The sequence below is a fragment of the Parasteatoda tepidariorum genome, chromosome 4 (genome assembly GCF_982258835.1).
Source record: "Parasteatoda tepidariorum strain Cologne lab strain chromosome 4, Ptep-v5.0, whole genome shotgun sequence".
Classification (NCBI taxonomy): Eukaryota; Metazoa; Arthropoda; class Arachnida; order Araneae; family Theridiidae; genus Parasteatoda; species Parasteatoda tepidariorum.
The window spans coordinates 40,781,869-40,800,842 of NC_141758.1; the positions used below are offsets into that span (position 1 = coordinate 40,781,869).

General features: G+C 30.1%; 1 protein-coding gene across 9 annotated transcripts in view; it reads right to left on the reverse strand.

Annotated features, from left to right (window-relative positions):
• Positions 1 to 18,974, reverse strand: part of LOC122273496 (importin subunit alpha-1) — a 90,368-nt gene that overhangs the window by 30,736 nt on the left and 40,658 nt on the right. For 5 of the 9 annotated variants that reach the window (XM_087160970.1, XM_087160974.1, XM_087160969.1 and 2 more), the window contains 2 exons: positions 17,531 to 17,590; positions 3,215 to 3,396 (listed from right to left, as the gene is read on the reverse strand). In XM_087160970.1, coding sequence (XP_087017096.1) covers positions 3,215 to 3,396; positions 17,531 to 17,584 — 236 coding nt within the window. In that variant the 5' untranslated portion in view covers positions 17,585 to 17,590. Of the gene's footprint in view, positions 1 to 3,214; positions 3,397 to 3,497; positions 3,540 to 13,250; positions 13,393 to 17,530; positions 17,591 to 18,974 lie in introns of those variants that run through there. The other 4 variants (XM_087160971.1, XM_087160977.1, XM_087160975.1 and 1 more) reach the window with 2 other exon arrangements.

Consider the following 18,974-nt stretch of genomic DNA (forward strand, 5'->3'; position numbering starts at 1 on the left):
TTAGATTTTCTTTTTGAGTTTGGCAGCATTAGCATGAGTAAAACGAAACGAGCTTCTGCTATTTAGATAATATTTTTGATTACTTATTGTTTTATTTTTATAATGTTTTTTGTTTTCATTAGACTAAAAAAACATGAACTGCGAATACTTTGAAATATTCTTCAATTTATTATACATATAGTTTTATTAATTAAAAACTGTCATATTTATCATGCATAATTCATAAAATAAAATCATTTTTTCATAATAAATATTTCTGATATATCCCTTAATACGTTTCATTACTTATTTTTAATGTTTTTTAAAAAGTACAACTCTTAAAATAATGATCATATTTTAATGAATTAAGATTCAAAATTTCGTGCCTGAGAACTGCAAGTAGATAGATTACTAATTATACTAGTTTTTAAATCTAAACTAATTTCCAGAAAGAATTCAAATTTTATCAGACAAAACAATTAACGCTTACCTTGATCTCTTTGAAATTTATTTAATTTCAGAAAAGTTCATTAGTTTTCAATTAAAATTGTAACAATATGAATGACTAAAAAGTTACTACTTTGCGTATTACTTTGGTTTATTTGTTACATTATAAAAGTGACTGTTTTTACTGATAATTAAATAAATATGTTCACAAGAAATTAATTTCTAGATCTGCGTAAAATTTTTTTCGTGATTTGTAAAATCATTTTACGTATGAAATACTTAAAAATTATAGTTCAGGGAACTACTTCCGCAGCTTTATTTTAATGGAAGAATGAGAATAAAAATTTTTAAAATGAGTAAGACAAGAAATAAATACAAATTTCGTAAATATTTTTTGAAACGTTTTTATTCTTTTTTGTATTTCTTATTATAAATAAATTGTTTACTTTATAATACATCATGCCTGTAAAAAATTCTTTTAAATGTGCTGCCATTGGTGTATAGTATAAAGAACTATCGTTCGAAAGGAAGTTAAATATTGTTGAATTAAAAGTTCATCGAAAGAAAATTAAAAAAAGAAATGATTGGAACTTCAGAAAAAGGTATTGGCCAAGTAATACATCCTGTAATAATAACTTAGAAATAGTAACAATTATTATATAATGAGTTTGCCGTAATTTCTTAGTTAACTCTGAAAGTATCTTTTCGTTCACACATACTAATGAAACAAAACATTTCTCTTTTAATTATCGTCTTGAAAATGGCTCGGGCACGTTTATCTTTTAGAAATTTTGTTATCTTCTCTTATGAAATAGAAAAAATTAAGACATTCATCGACGAAATATCGTATTTAGTCCTTAAAAATTCATCATTCCCTCCTTGGAACGACGATTCCAGGTGCCGGAGACTGGTTGGAATGAAACCGATTCCAATTCCAGCCAAGAAACTCTTTCCAAGGTGTTCGTGGTGGGGAAAATAATTCCCGTTGGAACGTGACGTCATTCCCAGATGGAATTTCATTCCATGGAGCTCATGGTAGGGTTCCTGGGTTGGAAACATTTGCTTGGTTTGCTTAGGGATGGGAAAGTGAGATAAAAGAAGCAAACAAGAAAAAATGCCTATCGCTACATTGCCTCTATGGATGGTTTTAAAAATCGGTATATGTATTTATTTTGAAGTAGAAATTTCAAAATTATTACAAAAAAATAAGTTGAAGACAGAAAAAAGTTCATTATATCCAACTTCCTCGTTTTTTGGTTCACTGTACACACAAAAGATAACATTATACGGGTATAGCAAGGCACAGTACCCAACATTTCGCTCACTATAGCGGGGTTTGATGGTGTGTGTGTATATATATATAATATGTAGAAGTTATGATATCCAAAAATGTGACAAAAAAGTGCAATTTTTAAACCACCTAATTAGAAATTAAAAGATTTTAAATTTTTACTGATCAGGAATTACCCCTTCTCTTGATCATTTCTGGGGTAATTATTGCTCACCAGTTTTTATAGTAAATGGGCTATTTAAAAATGATTATAAAATGGTAATTAACAAATAAGACATCAAGATCAAACAAATAAACCATAAGATATGTTTAAGCAGCTAATAAAGCGATTTATTTAAAAGAAGGATTGAAGATTAACACTTTAAATTTTCCAAAAATCTTTGCATCCTGCCATACATTTTAGGCAAGCAGCCAACTCATTCTCATGTTCTGCTGGAATATAAGAACGAATTCCCACATGGGTTAATTTTGCTGGATTTTTTTCAACTTCATTAAGTGAGAGTGTAAAGTTAAGTAAGGCATGTCAACAGCTCTCACACTGAAATTTTCATCTTCAATCATTAAAAGAAATTCACTAATTTTGCTTTCTAGAAGCGAAGTATCCTTTTTAGGCTTATAATTTCTCACCATATTTATAAACTTAAACATAATTCTAACAATGTTTACTCATTAAATTAAAATAGAAGCAAGATAAGAAAAACCAGAAATGGTGCAAATCAGAACACATTTGTCTTGTATACAGTTAAAAACAAATTTTGTGATTACAGTTAAAATATATTTTATAGTTGTTCCACTTAATAAATATGAACTGTTATTAAAGAAAAGACAATTAGCTATTTATTAGTTATTTTTATTACTATTTATAAAAAGAAATGACAATGACCAGGAATTACCACAGTGATCAATTATTATCCCATCTGTAGGGCAACATTTGATACAGTTTCCTGTTATTAATTATAATATTTACAGTAGATGTGAAACAATTAAACAGAAGCTTACACTAATTTTATATCAAAGAAAAAGAAAGTAACTCAAAATATTTATTATTAAGAGAAGGATGCAGAAATGTGCACATTTTGAAACCCACCTTCGAAATGGAAAATACAGAAAGCAGTTTAAAAGTTACTTATTTTGTTAGATTAAACAAAAAAACTATTATTAAGTAAATGTAATTATACTTAAGCAAAGTGTACAAGCATTCTTGTTCATGTCTCAAATTTAAAAAAAATTATTTTTTTTAACTTAGGAGATCATTATTTACCCCAGAAACAGAGTGATCGGGAATTACCCCGGGTCACCCTACATAACATAACTAAACACTAAAACACACAATTCCTTCTAGCTGAGACACAACAAGGAAGAAAACACTGCCCATCTATTTTACATTTTCCAACAATTACACCTATCTTTAAATTTTTTTTCTCAAAAGTATAAAAAAAAATAATCTAACACAGAAAATTTATAGTTAGAAATTAAACTTTTTAAAATGTTACTTACTTATCATGATATAAAAGAAATTGAACGAGTATGGGAACAACTCCTGTAGCAATCATAGCATCGATACATGGACAAGGCTCCCTGGAAAGTATATTGTTGGCATTTTGAGCTGCAATCAATTGTTGATGAGCATTTAGACTACAAATACCTTGAATCATTTCTTCTATAGACATTCCAGCAGTCTATGAAAATAAAATAAACTTGAAGAAAAATTCTATATCATTGATTAATACACAGTCCAGTCACATTAATGTGACCACCTGTCAAAAGCCAGCATAACCACCTTTGGCAGAGCGGACCGCTGAGAGACGTGCGGGAAGAGAGTCAATTAGGTTGCTGAAGGTGGTGACTGGGTTGTTGAGCCATGCCGACTCGAGTGCCGTGGCTAGCTGCACTAGATTACGCGGTTGAGATCCATGGCGCGAACAATCCGATAGAGAGGGTCTCACAGATTCTCGATTGGGTTTAAATCCGTTGAGTTTGCTGGCCAGGGGAGTACGGTAAACTCATCCTGGTGCTCTTCGAACCACGCACATACACTGCGAGCTGTATGACACCACGCATTGTCCTGCTGGTGGATGCCACCATTCTGAGGAAAAATCGTTTGCATGTGGGGGTGGACATGGTCCGCAAGGGCAGATGGGTACTTGTGCTTATCCATCATACCTTCCACAATGATAAGTGCACCCAGTGAATGCCAGGAAAACATTCCCCAAACCATAATGGTCCCTCCTCCAGCCTGGATCCTTCCGGCAATTGTTGCAGGGTGTTTACTTTCAGACGTTTAACGCCGTATACGCGAACGTCCATTTGTCGGATGGATCATAAAACGTGATTCATCGGAAAAAGCCACTTGTCGCCACTCTGTGAACGTCCAGTTGCGGTACTTGCGAGCAAATTCCAGCCTTCGTCGACGATAAACAGCAGTCAGCATAGATGCATTAACGAGGCATCTGCTGCGGAGGCCCATGCGCAGCAACGTTCGCTGAACAGTTGTTGAGGATACACTCTTGGTAGCTCCTTGGTTCATCTGGGCGGTCAGTTGCTCAACAGTTGCACGTCTATTCGCCTGAACGCATCTCCGTAGCCTTCGTTCGCCTCTGTCATCCATAGCCCGTGGTGCACCGCATGTGCCACGACGCTTGTTTTGGAAAGTGCCATTTTGCCATGCACTGCATACTTTTATCATGGCGGCACGCGAACAGTTCACAAAATTAGCCGTTTCCGAAATGCTTCCACCCTTGACCCGAAAGCCAATAATCATGCCCTTTTGGACGTCGGATAAATCGCTACGTTTCTGCATTGCGCCAACGACTGAAATGCTTTCCGATGCCTTAGGACATCCAATATATACACTACACTGTAATGTGCTGCCATCTGCACTCTGTGATTGGTTATTTCACGTTGACGTCGAAAGTAGGTGGTGGTCACATTAATGTGACTGGACTGTGTATATAATTATCAATATTATGATTAATATATAAAAGACTGACTAAATGCTTTAATTGTATGTACATTGTTTAATTTCTCATAACTTTTAATTAACATTTTTGAATAGTGATTTCATTAGATTTTGGAAAATTTGGATACTTTGAACCAAAAACAAATTACTAAGTCTCTTTTTGCCTGAAGCAGGTTCCAATTTATAATATTAATTCTTTCTTCAAATATTTATATAAAAAGTAAACATTTTGACTAGAAAAAATAATGTAATTAACAATCACTTTAGAAATAAGACAGAACTAAAACCAAAATTCTTATCTGATATTTACCAAAGCTAATAAGAGATTCTTTATATGCACACATATAATGCTTATTTGATAATAGAGTTGTAACGAATAGCGATTTGGTTGAACAAAATATTCAGTAAAAAAAAAAAAAATCTGCAGAATACCAAATATTTGGTGGCTTACTTTTAAAAAAATCATTGTACATAAATTTAGTTATTATTGAAAAGTGATCAAAACTTAGCTTTATTGCTGGTAGGATAAAAAATTCAATAACCTTGCTACATTTGAAATACAGTAATGTCCTGCGACCTCAGCCGGTAATAAGAAATAAAAAAAAAGTTAAGACCAAAACTAACTACATTCAGTAAAAAATAATGTTAATATTTAATTCATTATTTCAATTCATTTAATCAAGTTAAAAATATTAATTAGGTTAGGCAAATGATAAAAATAAACAGGCAATAATCAAGTACCAAGCTTCCGTCAAACTAGGTACCCAGTAAACAGGGTTACCACAGTAAAATATGATCAAAAATAGTTGCTTTTAGTAGCCTTAATCATGAAAATAGTTGCCTAAAACTATAAAAATAGTTGCCTGAACAAAAACAAAAATTTATCAAAAATAGTAGCCAAATAACTAAAGTTATAGCTAAATTGTCAAATTACTATGATTAGGATCGGGTGATGTCAGAAATTTTAAATCGCGATACATCATCCGTTAGACATCGCAATATAGCGATTTAGCATATGTTCAAAAATTACCAATGAGAAATCTTTAAATTAATCAAAAATAAATAAAAAGGAATAAATCTATTACAAAAGGAAATATTAAATCTAAACATATTCTACAATGACATTAATATCATTGCTTAATTTTTTTAAATTAAAATAAAGAAGTCAAAGTAAAAACAAAACGAAGCTTTATTTCATTCTTCTTAAATTAAAAATGATTTAAGATTTATTTGTTTAAACCTAATACTGTAACAAAATATTTTACATACATGCATTAAAAATGAAAAGAAATTTTTTTTTTAATTATTTGTTGAAAAAAAACATGCTTCTGAAACATCATTAGACCCTCTTTTATTTAATAACTTAAAATAATAAAAAGTAGTATTAACTAATGGTCGAATTCTGTACTTAATAAATGTAAAAATATTTTTACTTATTTATTATTATTTTCTTTTATGAAAATAAAGTCGACTTAAGATTTATTTGTTTAAAAATGATACTGACCATCTAACAAATTATAAAACAAACAAGTATTGAAAGAATTTTAATAAAAATACTTTATGTACTAATGTTAAATTATTAAAAAGTGTCAAAGCATTAAACTCTTTATTTAATTAAAAAAATTATTATTTTAACTAATAGCAAAATTTTTTCAAAAAAAAAAAAAAAAAAATACATAAATAAATAAATAAAGGTAAGCTTTGTTTTAATTTTTTTATAATTAAAATTGACTGAACATTTATTGGTTTAAAAATAATCAAATTATTATACTTATCTACATTAAATAAATTTTAAAAAACTAACTTATACTAACTTTTGTATTAAGTTAAATACAAAATACCACTATTAAATTGTATCGCTTAAAAAAAAAATGATTGAAAAAAATCGATGAAGATTATTTTTATTTTATTTTCATTGATTAATTGAGTTTAGAACGAAAATTTAAGATAGCAGTAATTGTGCAGCAATTACAAAATAACAGTAGGTCTACTAAAAATAATTGACAAGAATCGTTAAATACAGACAGAAAAGAAAAATGGTATGAAATAATGCAGAACGGAACGATCGCTAAGTAGCAAAAGTATCACTGAAAATAATTTACATAATATACAATTTACATTTCGAACCTTCTGTGAAAATTTCTAACAAAACTGAAAACTTTCAACAGTCAAAAAGAAAATATAAAAAATATGCATGTGAATTGCTCAGCGAGAAAATTTTTTTAAAACAAAGTCAAAGTTTGCATAACATTATGTCATCATATATTGCGGAATTAAGTAGGAAACTTGAAATATGCGAAAATCTTAATACGAGAATCCAAAATTCAAACATTTTGCTGTGCAATGGAAAATGATCCGTACAAAGCGTTAACATTTAAAAAAAAATTCAAAATAAAAAATAATATTTTTAAAAACCACGTTTTTGTAGTGGAGAATAATAATTAAAAAAATTTGTAAAACGAAAAACGTGGGGCGCATGAAATACATAACAGTAATGTTATATTAGTGTGTGTATGTGTGCTCATGAGAATTTGTGTATGTATATCTGTAATTGTAATTGCATCTGAATGTGGAATATGTTTGTGTATATGCGTATGTATGTGGACGTATATGTGGCAGTGCATGTGTATGAGTAAGAAAATGTGTATATGTATGCGTATATGTACTGTTATGTATTTCATTCACCCCACGTTTTTCGTTTTTCAATTTTTTTTAATTATTATTCTCCACTACAAAAACGTGGTTTTTAAAAATATTATTTTTTATTTTGAATTTTTTTATTCGCGATCTCAACGCTCGAGTACGCCGTCTAGCGGGAGCCTGTAAATATCAGACATTAATTTATCACGTTTTCATTTAGTTCCATCAAAGTCATTGACTGAATCAGACGCCATTTTTTAGCAGCAAATAAGAAACAAGATTTCCCTAAGGAAAAGGCCGAAGAACTTAAAAAAAATCTCCAGAATATTAGTAAATCTTTCAGGAACAGAACACGCCAAACATTTGAAGAGAAATTCCTCAATAATTTTTAATTTTTATTATCAACAAACTTGCAACTGATGACTTCCGATTTCGGATACTGTTACAGATGTGTGTATTAAGGTAAAATGCATTTCTTCTGTCTTCAATTCATTACGAATTAAAGTGAAGTCAACATTGCTTTCGTCATTCCAGTGAATAAATATGAATTCAGAACATACAGAATTGTAATAGTTATAGCATATTCTTCTTCGTTATAGAATAGTATATATTTCTGTATCCATATAATTCGGAAAACAACAATAAAAAATTATCCAAGTTACTTGAAATAGTGCCATTTGTGCTGATTCTTAATTAATTTGTATCGTTTTCTTGGTAAGTATTTTTTAGTTTTGAAAGAATAAGTTCAACTAGAATTCAGCTATTCTGTTTTTAGCTACATATTCAAATTCATATCAATTATAAAATATTGCTGTGTAGTATGTTATCTAAAAGTAATGAAGGGATAAACTATGTATCTATTATTTGAGAATAAAGTTTTCAAACAAGGAACTTATCATTTTGGTATTCTCCGGGAATTATAAATCAGGTAAGTGCAATGATTTTTACAATAAAAAATTTGCTTCTAAATATTTTTTTTTCATTTGATGATGGTTCTCTACAGAATGGTTTTTCACGTCTGATTAAGAACTATAAGAATAATAAAAAAAGAAACAATATGAAAGTTTTTATTTCAATGTAAAGAATTCTTAAAATCGTTTTTTTATCCTAAGAATTCTTTATTTTCTGTTTTTTAGTTTATAATTTTTTGATAAAAATTGTTCTCAAAATACTTTTTCTGAAAAATTAAATGGTATAACATTATGTGTTTATGTATACTTCTTGTATATTCCAATGTTTGAAGTAATATGATTCAGAAAAGTATGGAATAAAAATTGGGTACTTACGTATTAACGCCACCGCCGCTACAGATTTGGCGGTTTTTAAGTGCCGCCAATCTACACTTAAAATTTTTGCGACAATTCATAGAATAAAACACTTTATTTAAAATCAAAATAGTCAATCGGATTTCGGTGGAAAATGAGCCGATATAGAGTTTAGCATAGATTCAAAACAATCATATCGCCATATGAACTCTGATAAATAAGATTCCAAATGAAATAACATTTCCAAAACGTACGTTTATTAAGATAAAGTTTTATGCTGTGGGAATTGGTACATTTTCGATTGTTTCGGTAAAATATTTCCCTCCTGAAAAAATAAAATTGCTTCTTGTTTTGTTTTTGGCAAATCCCAAAGACGAATTTTCGTAGCACTAAAAATGGCGACAAAAAAGAATTGTTTTTTTGTTTTTGTTTCGTCAGCATTCTTTATTTTACGTTTCTTAGTTTCTAAATGATGATTTTTATTGAAACTTGAAATTTTTTGATAAAAATTGTTGTCAAAAAACTTTGTTTACAAAATTAAATTTCATAAAATTATGAGGCTTATGTATACTTTTTGTTCATTTTAATTTTTGAAGTAATATGATTCTTAAAACTATAGAATGTAAAGTTTAAATGGGCCTTTCATGTTATATCATTAAATTTAGTGATACTATTTCTCGGGCATTAGGTTTTAACTCTTATAAGAATATACATATTTTTTTCTGTTAATGTACAAATATTTTTCCGATGTGTTTTGGATATTCCTTCTCTAATAAAAAGAGATACCATTTTGTTTTCGGTTGTACAAGAAAGAATATCAAGCATTTTTCTTTTTTAAATTTAATAAGCCACATTAAAGAAGGAACGTTGCAATGCCACACACTACATTAACGACGTCTCCAGAGTAACTGAATGACGGTTCATACAGAAATCGCAGGTATGCGTCTCATACAACAACGCCCCCTATAGTTCGTTGCGATCGCGAATTTTAAAATCTAATTTTTTTAATTTTTATTTTATATTTTTTAAAAATTATTACTTTTTAATTATTATTCTTCACTACAAAAAACGCGATTTTTAAAAAATATATATTTTTATTTAGATTATTTTTCTTAGTCAAGAGTTATCAAGACTACTACAAGACCACTACTAAAATAATAGAACTTTCATTTTAAATTAGGGATACAAAATTCTTTATTCGCGATCGCAACGAACTATAGGGGGCGTTGTTGTATGAGACGCATACCTGCGATTTCTATATGAACCGTCATTCAGTTACTCTGGAGACGTCGTTAATGTAGCGTGTAGCATTGCAATGTTCCTTCTTTAATGTGGCTTATTAAATTTAAAAAAGAAAAATGCTTGATATTCTTTCTTGTACAACCGAAAACAAAATGGTATCTCTTTTTATTAGAGAAGGAATATCCAAAACACATCGGAAAAATATTTGTACATTAACAGAAAAAAATATGTATATTCTTATAAGAGTTAAAACCTAATGCCCGAGAAATAGTATTACTAAATTTAATGATATAACATGAAAGGCCCATTTAAACTTTACATTCTATAGTTTTAAGAATCATATTAGTTCAAAAATTAAAATGAACAAAAAGTATACATAAGCCTCATAATTTTATGAAATTTAATTTTGTAAACAACGTTTTTTGACAACAATTTTTATCAAAAAATTTCAAGTTTCAATAAAAATCATTATTTAGAAACTAAGAAACGTAAAATAAAGAATGCTGACGAAACAAAAAAAAAAAAAACAATTCTTTTTTGTCGCCATTTTTAGTGCTACGAATATTCGTCTTTGGGATTTGCCAAAAACAAAACAAGATGCAATTTTATTTTTTCAGGAGGGAAATATTTTACCGAAAAAACGAAAATGTACCAATTCCCACAACATAAAACTTTATCTTGGTAAACGTACGTTTTGGAAATGTTATTTCATTTGGAATCTTATTCATCAGAGTTCATATGGCGATATGATTGTTTTGAATCTATGCTAAACTCTATATCGGCTCATTTTCCACCGAAATCCGATTGACTATTTTGATTTTAAATAAAGTGTTTTATTTTATGAATTGTCGCAAAAATTTTAAGTGTAGATTGGCGGCACTTAAAAACCGCCAAATCTGTAGCGGCGGTGGCGTTAATACGTAAGTACCTAATTTTTATTCCATACTTTTCTGAATCATATTACTTCAAACATTGGAATATACAAGAAGTATACATAAACATATAATGTTATACCATTTAATTTTTCAAAAAAAGTATTTATAGTATAAGTAGTATAAATACTTTTTATGAAAAAGTATTTATAGTATAAAAAGAACAATTTTTATCAAAAAATTATAAACTAAAAAACGGAAAATAAAGAATTCTTAGGATAAAAAAACGATTTTAAGAATTCTTTACATTGAAATAAAAACTTTCATATTGTTTCTTTTTTTATTATTCTTATAGTTCTTAATCAGACGTAAAAAACCATTCTGTAGAGAACCATCATCAAATGAAAAAAAAATATTTACAAGCAAATTTTTTATTGTAAAAATCATTGCACTTACCTGATTTATGATTCCCGGAGAATTCCAAAATGATAAGTTCCTTGTTTGAAAACTTTATTCTCAAATAATAGATACATAGTTTATACCTTCATTACTTTTAGATAACATACTACACAGCAAAATTTTATAATTGATATGAATTTGAATATGTAGCTAAAAACAGAATAGCTGAATTCTAGTTGAACTTATTCTTTCAAAATTAAAAAAAACTTACCAAGAAAACGATTTAAATTATTTAAGAATCAGCACAAATGGCACTATTTCAAGTAACTTGGATAATTTTTTATTGTTGTTTTCCGAATTATATGGATACAGAAATATATACTATTCTATAACGAAGAAGAATATGCTATAACTATTACAATTCTGTATGTTCTGAATTCATATTTATTCACTGGAATGACGAAAGCAATGTTGACTTCACTTTAATTCGTAATGAATTGAAGACAGAAGAAATGCATTTTACCTTAATACACACATCTGTAACAGTATCCGAAATCGGAAGTCATCAGTTGCAAGTTTGTTGATAATAGAAATTAAAAATTATTGAGGAATTTTTCTTCAAATGTTTGGCGTGTTCTGTTCCTGAAAGATTTACTAATATTTTGGAGATTTTTTTCAAGTTCTTCGGCCTTTTCCTTAGGGAAATTTTGTTTCTTATTTGCTGCTAAAAAATGGCGTCTGATTCAGTCAATGACTTTGATGGAACTAAATGAAAACGTGATAAATTAATGTCCGATATTTACAGGCTCCCGCTAGACGGCGTACTCGAGCGTTGCGATCGCGAATAGAAAAACAATACCTTTACGACTTTCATTAGTTTTATGCTGATGACTACCAAAACGATCTGGAAATGAATGAGGAAAAACTGGATCCTACCACGTGATTTTTCAGCCAATAAAAATACTCCGACAATAAAAATCTTTTCACCTGACATGTAATACTAATTTGAAATAATGGAATCGACAACAAAAGACAATCTCGAAAATAATTTTTTTTTCAAATTTTAATTTTATTTTACTTTGTATGTCTTTTTTCACTTCATTTTCATGCATTGTCATCCAATTCTGAACTATGTGCCAAATTTGAAGTTTGTAGCTAGTCAGGAAGTTAATTTAAAATCGATTACAAAATTCCACCCGGACAGACATACACGAAGGCAAGTTTATATAAACGTGGTAATAAAAAAGGAAACAATTAGGTTCAAAATTATATAAATATTCTTATGCCTACTTGATGTATAAAGAGCCAGAAAAAGAAATTGAATTGCATGTTAAAAAAAAGTAGGTTGGGGAATAACTTTTTAGTCCTGAGAATTGAAACAAGTTTTGCAAAAAGATCAGGACTGAGTTCCATCCTCAAATTAACATTTATTTATCATTTAGATACTTTTCCATTATACTGGCGATAAAGTCACCACGGAATATCGCCGCTGATAACCTTTTGCCTCCACATTTTCAAAGTAAATTGCAAATATTTTTTTTTATAGGTCACTTTTTTTTTCTTAATACAAAAAATTAACGAAAATGCAATGACAATTTGGGATTTGCCCAAAACAGAGGAAGAAGGAGTCAGATTCTTTTGAGAGAAAGGAGTTTTAGAGGAAATCGAAACTTGTGATAAGAATCACAAAATTAAATTGTATATCAGAGATGAAATTTAACGGCACTGCAACCTTTAATCTTGCCGCTGAAAAAGAAGTATCTGTAAAGGGTTCAATCATCGATATTGAGCTTTTCGAGGCGTTTATTTATTGATGGAGTGAAGAATTAGCATGAGCAACGGAAAATAGGAGGACTTGGCATGATCGTCGAAGTGGACAAAAGCTTGTTTACAAAACAAAAAAGGGATGAAATTCCTTAGGGGGCGGGTGCCAAACAGATCCATGAACATTTTATTGTAGGAAAATATCAAAAAAGAAACTATAATATATTCCGATTCATGGAAATAATACTGCACTAGTAAGATGGAAGATGAAAGTTTAGAACATAACAGAGGACCCATTTGAAACAGTTTTAAGCAATGTTAAAATGTTTATATCTCCAAAATAAAATATTTTAACCATTTATTAACTGTGTTTAACCAATTATTAACTTTACGTGTATGCTGTGTGTAGCGGCCAATGAAGTTTGCTTCATGTGATTTTTTCCGGCGACGGTGTGCTGCAGCCAGAAAGTCTGCTTGGCAAGATTTGGCGTCGGTATAATGGAAAAGTACCATCATTTATTACGTAGATTAAATCTGAAATTTTTTTTTTCTCCTTTAAAAAACTTCATCTTTTCTGGCCAATAAAATTTTATTTAAACTTATGAAGATTTTTTTTATAATTATTGCAAAACCTTAACTATTGATCATGAATGGTATTACAACAAAATGAGGGAATGTGATTGACAGAACTTTTGAATCTGTTTGTATAAACAAAGTTTGTACTGTTAAATCTGAATCTTCTGAGTTAGCATTTTTCCTCAATATTTTTGGAATCTGTACTTTTAGGACTAAGCATTAAGGATGATGAAGTGAAAAATAAGAGGTATGAATAGCTACAAGGAAAAGTTAAATGGTGCAATTAAGCGATCAGGGTAAAAAGATATGAAGTTAGCTGTTATTTTTGACATCCTAGCAGGAAAAAAATAAAAATAAACAAGTTAAATGAAAAATAAATGTTTCTTTTAAGAAAAAATATTTCGAATTATTGATATAATATGTGGGCCATTCCCATGCAAAGAGCAATGTAAATTTTTGAAATATTCTGCTAATTCACACAGGACTGGTTAATTTATAAAAATGAAAGTTCTGCCTTGAAATTTTTTTCCGGGTGGCACTCTTGAATAAGAATTCAGACATTTAAAAAAAAAAAAAAAAAAAAAAAAAAACATTAACTATAACGATTAGAGTTCTTTCTTACTAAAAGATAAAATAGAATACTACAGTACAGAACTCGTTATCCGGAAATCAGAAAACCAGAACGAAATTCCACACACTTTTTCCGCCATTTTTTTTAAAATTTTTTTTTTTATTCCACATAAGAGTTTAGGATTTTTTTTTTTTTTTTTTTTTTAAAGATGTTTACCTTACCATCATTTTAGAAATAATCATTAGTGTATTACTTCATTGCTTTTTCTTATTTTTAAGATTATTTCCAAATATTTTTTTTTTAGTTGAGTTTAACAATAAAAAAACGGCTTTTTGCAGCGATTCAGAAAACCAGGAAAATCAGTTATCCGGAATAGCGATGGTCCCGATTGTTCCGGATAATCGTTTCCCTACTGTATTTTAATTCACCCAACATCAAAGATACCAGACACGAACCATTTAATCAAAATTAAATTTTTGTTACTTGACTTAATGTCATATTTTACTTAGAGTAGATTTCCGTAACAGCACCAGACACAATAGCAAAATTCTGGCACTGATTGGGTGGTGGCAGGAGGGGAAAAAAAACATCACAGAAAGGCACCAAGCAATAACTCTAGGGATATCACTGAGAGCCAACCTAACAATGTAAAGGCAAACCACTACATATTTTTACTTCAAAATTTAATTTTAGTTGCTTCTAAATTTATATGTAATAAATTCCACACTAAGAAAACTTGAGGGAAATATTGAAGAAAAGGCAATCATTCTTGAAATGTATAAAACTATACATATACAGGGTTCCCACTCTATGATGAGATTGAAATTCAAGGACTTTTCAAGGACCTCTACAAAATTTTCAAGGACCTTAATCTAAGACCAATTTTAAAAATTATTCTCTTTTATTTTACTAGAAGCAACAATGCTTGTTGTGGCAATAATTAATTTCAAATCAAATATAATACCTAAATGCTTTGCCTATATAGAGAGAAGAGAGTACATGTATTATGGACTACCATTTATATTTTTTTAAAAACAACCCTACTGGTTTTACATATTAATTCACAAAATCATTTTCAGCACTATCTATAACTAATGGTAATGAGGTGTTAATGGTGAAATCCTTTAATCCTGTGTATTTCCACATGAATGCTGCATTAAAGACAGCTAAATCTTAGGTATTCCATATTCCATGACTATTCCATAACCCACTCCTCTCCTCTATTAAACATCGTTTCTGAAATTATAAAATTAATTCATCCATAATTTACACAACCTTCTCTAAATGTTATGCAGCAACAATTCTTTTTGAAAATAAAAATTAGAAGGAACATATCCCATTTTCACCATGTTTAACATTATTCGTTATGTGTAATCCATAACTGCCAATGAATATGACCTGGTGGGAATATTTCTCTTTTAATTCACACTGAAGCTTCTCATAGAATTTCAAATTGACATAAGGTCCATCCATGGATAATTGAAGTATTTTAGAGAGCTTTTAACCATCATCCATGCATTTGTAAAAAGAGGACAAAATATTTTCTGCAGTTCCATGACCCATAAATTGAGAGGTAAGATACTTAGTGCAAACTTTATTATCAATTCCTTACCATAATGTCCATCTGCTTAGATTGTAGAGACTGATTTAACGTCTCATCAAAGAGTACAGTGTAGCAATCAACATTCTTCAGTTCATTTATAAGAATCCCTTTGAAGTATAGTGCCAATCCAAAGGAGCCCAAATAGGCTCACTTTGTGGCACTACAAGAAAATTGTCTCGCTATACAGCTATCAGCAAACATTTTGGAGAACAATTTACTAATCCCTTCACAGGAGTTATATGAATAATTACTAGTGATGCACTTCAGACTCCAGAGAATTTCAGCATCAAGCACATTCCTTTTGACCAGATAAGAAGACAATGTTACCTCGGCCACTAAAGTTTCTGTTTCACTTGGGGCACACGATGTTGAAGGAGTATTTACACCAGATGAATTAGATGTTTATGTCTTTGGAAAAAGAGAACTCAGGGCATGAGACTGCTTTTTTGTTTTACCTTTCTTTCATGTGTGATTTCAGAGCAGATTCTTCCATTTCTGCGATATCGATCTCCTTCATGCATAATCGGCACTTGGCTCTGAACTTCTTTTCGGGCATCGATAAAATCCATTCTTTATAAGCTGGATTATCCATCCATTGGGGATTAAAATAGCACTTCCCAGGCATAACTAGTCTAAACTACATAACACAAATACGAAGCCGTGCCTTTGCGAATACGCTTTACAATAAAGTTTTGAAATGACGCAAACGTAAGGACAAGTGTGGATGGTAAAACGGCAAATTTATTGAAAACTACAAGGTACATATTGTTACGAAATTCGAGAGTATTCCAGTTTCGATAAGAAAAAAGAAGATCTAAGCATATGCGACAGAAGATGAAGTGGAGTCTCGCCCCGGACGCATTGATTGCCTGCTGTGCTCCGCGCGCTTGGCAGACACCAAGACGCTAGGCCCGGTTAGAAACGGTGGCATTAAAAACCACGTGAGAGAGCTTGGGAACAAAACAGAAAGAACGAGAAAGATCCGCGGGTGTTTTATAAAAAGGGCCGCCGGCAGTATTGGACAAATTTAAGGACCTATCGAGTTTTTCAAGGACCTAAGACGTTTTTCAAGCACTTTCAAGGACCTAAATTTAGCAACAAAAAAAATTCAAGGACTTTCAAGGACCGTGGGAACCCTGCTATATACTTCTAATTTTTTATATATAAAACTACATAGATTTCGGCACGTAAATGGCCCTTAAGAAATATTTAGAGCCCTTGGTGAAAACAGTTGGTGCAAACAGGTACAGTTACTAAGTAGAGTAGAGAAAGTGTCAAAACATGGTCTTAGAGCATCTTTGGAGCAACAAAAAAGCAATTTTGGAGCAGCGAAACAAAGATTTGGAACATATTTAATAAAAAGAATTAAAATAAGAATTTTATAACAAGAATTTTTAATTTTGTTCATGAATAACATATCTTATTTTTTACACTCTTTTGAAGGTCCCTGCATTAACAAATTAAGTTTCTTTTTACTATCTTCCAATGCTGTTAAATATTCTGCTATCCTCGACTTAGCCTCAGATAAGAGGATCTGTCCACTTTCTATAATCGACACGTCTATATTATTTAACCCATCTTTCATACTATTTTCAGCTGTGGCAAAGAGATCACGAGAAGCCTTAAATTTTTTTTGCGAATCAATTTCAGCAGCTTTCAATCTGCTTTCCTCAGTTTCAGTGTCTTCCCATTCTTTTCGCTTTCTTCTTTTTCAACCTCTAATCAAGCAGAATAATTTTTAAAAATGCTGCAAGCGCCACTTTAATCATATCGTTGTCAACTTTAAAGTTATTTAAACCCTCTATTTTGTTAATATGTGACACAACATGTCTCAAACCATTAACTAAAATAGAAATTTTTTTAAAAGTAAACAATAAACTTAATATAAAATATTGATTTCATTAATACATATTTTTTTTTACCTCAGTGTCTCTGCCCTTATTCCTGAAATTTTCTAGTCTACTTTGAGTATACATTGTCACCTAAAAAAAGGACAATAATTAAGAAATACAATATATTTATAATTAACAAAATATGATATTAACTTTAATCTATTTGATGGTTTAAATATAAGAGAACGGTATCATTCATACATTTTTTTATATAACTATCATCATTATAAGGGTCACGTTATAATGAAGCTTTTCAAAAATATATTCTTATTAACTTTGCCAAAAATTACAGCAATGTAAATCAAAATAATTGTTTCTAACTTAATAAACAAAATAATTAAATACTAAAACTAAACTCAGCGGCGGGACAGCCCTTGAGGACCAAGGCATACTGTGCACATCTCAGTTTTCTTGACCTTGGGCTCTGGGGTGCAGAAGCAGATGTTCCGGTCAGGTGGTCAGCCGAGCGCAGAACCCCCAGTGTTTAGTTCCCAAGCATGCTTGGTACTCATTTATCGACCCACTGAAGGGACGAAAGGCTAAGACAACCTTGCCTGGCCCGAACCAGGGACCTGTGGCACAACAGCGCGAAGCGCTACCGCTCAGCCACCGGCAAAAAAAAAAAAAAATAATAATAATTAAATAAGCCTTAATTAAATATAGGCAATAAGACTAGCAGGCGACAACACCAAGTACAATAAATAAACTATCACTTCGCTGTCTCACTGGTGTCGGAACCATAGGGGTCCGAACCTCCCACCCCCAATAATTGGTAAGCCAGGGTCCATTATTTTGAGAAAATATCTCTGTTTTGTTCCCATAACTTTTACTCTCTTTTTCTTACATAGTGAAATTTATTATATTATATAAATTAAATTTAAAGAAAATTAGTAAAAAATAAAACACATAAAAAAATGCACTGTATAAAGAAAATAAAACAGATGTATGTCTTTGTCTTTTGTATTTCTTTGTGTAAATTTACGTCAAGTTTTTATGGTTACTAAAATGAACATTGTGATCCAAGAAGATCGAAATATCTCCAGGGTGGCCACTCAAATCAGATATCAAATTTCCAGGTTTTTGTTTCTTTTTTCTTATAAAGTGTAGGATGTGTACAAGAAAAGTGTCTATATTATAAAATATTTCATTCAAAATGTTATTTTTGTTAACATATCATCTTGAAAAAAGAAATTTATTTTGACAATTTGGCAAGATTTTTTATTTATTTTTCAAATGTTTTGGTACAAAATTTTGAATCAAAAATCATATATTGACCTACAAATGAGTAAAATTAAATATTAATATATATAGTTGGTTCTTAAAAAAAAAAAAAAAAAAAAAAAAAAAAAAAAAAAAAAAAAAAAAAAAAAACATTTTTTAAAAATATGTTATAAAAGGTTAAAATGAAATAGAAAAAATTAGCATTAATGTAACAATTGTAACGATTTATCGACAAACATTGCTGTTAGCAATT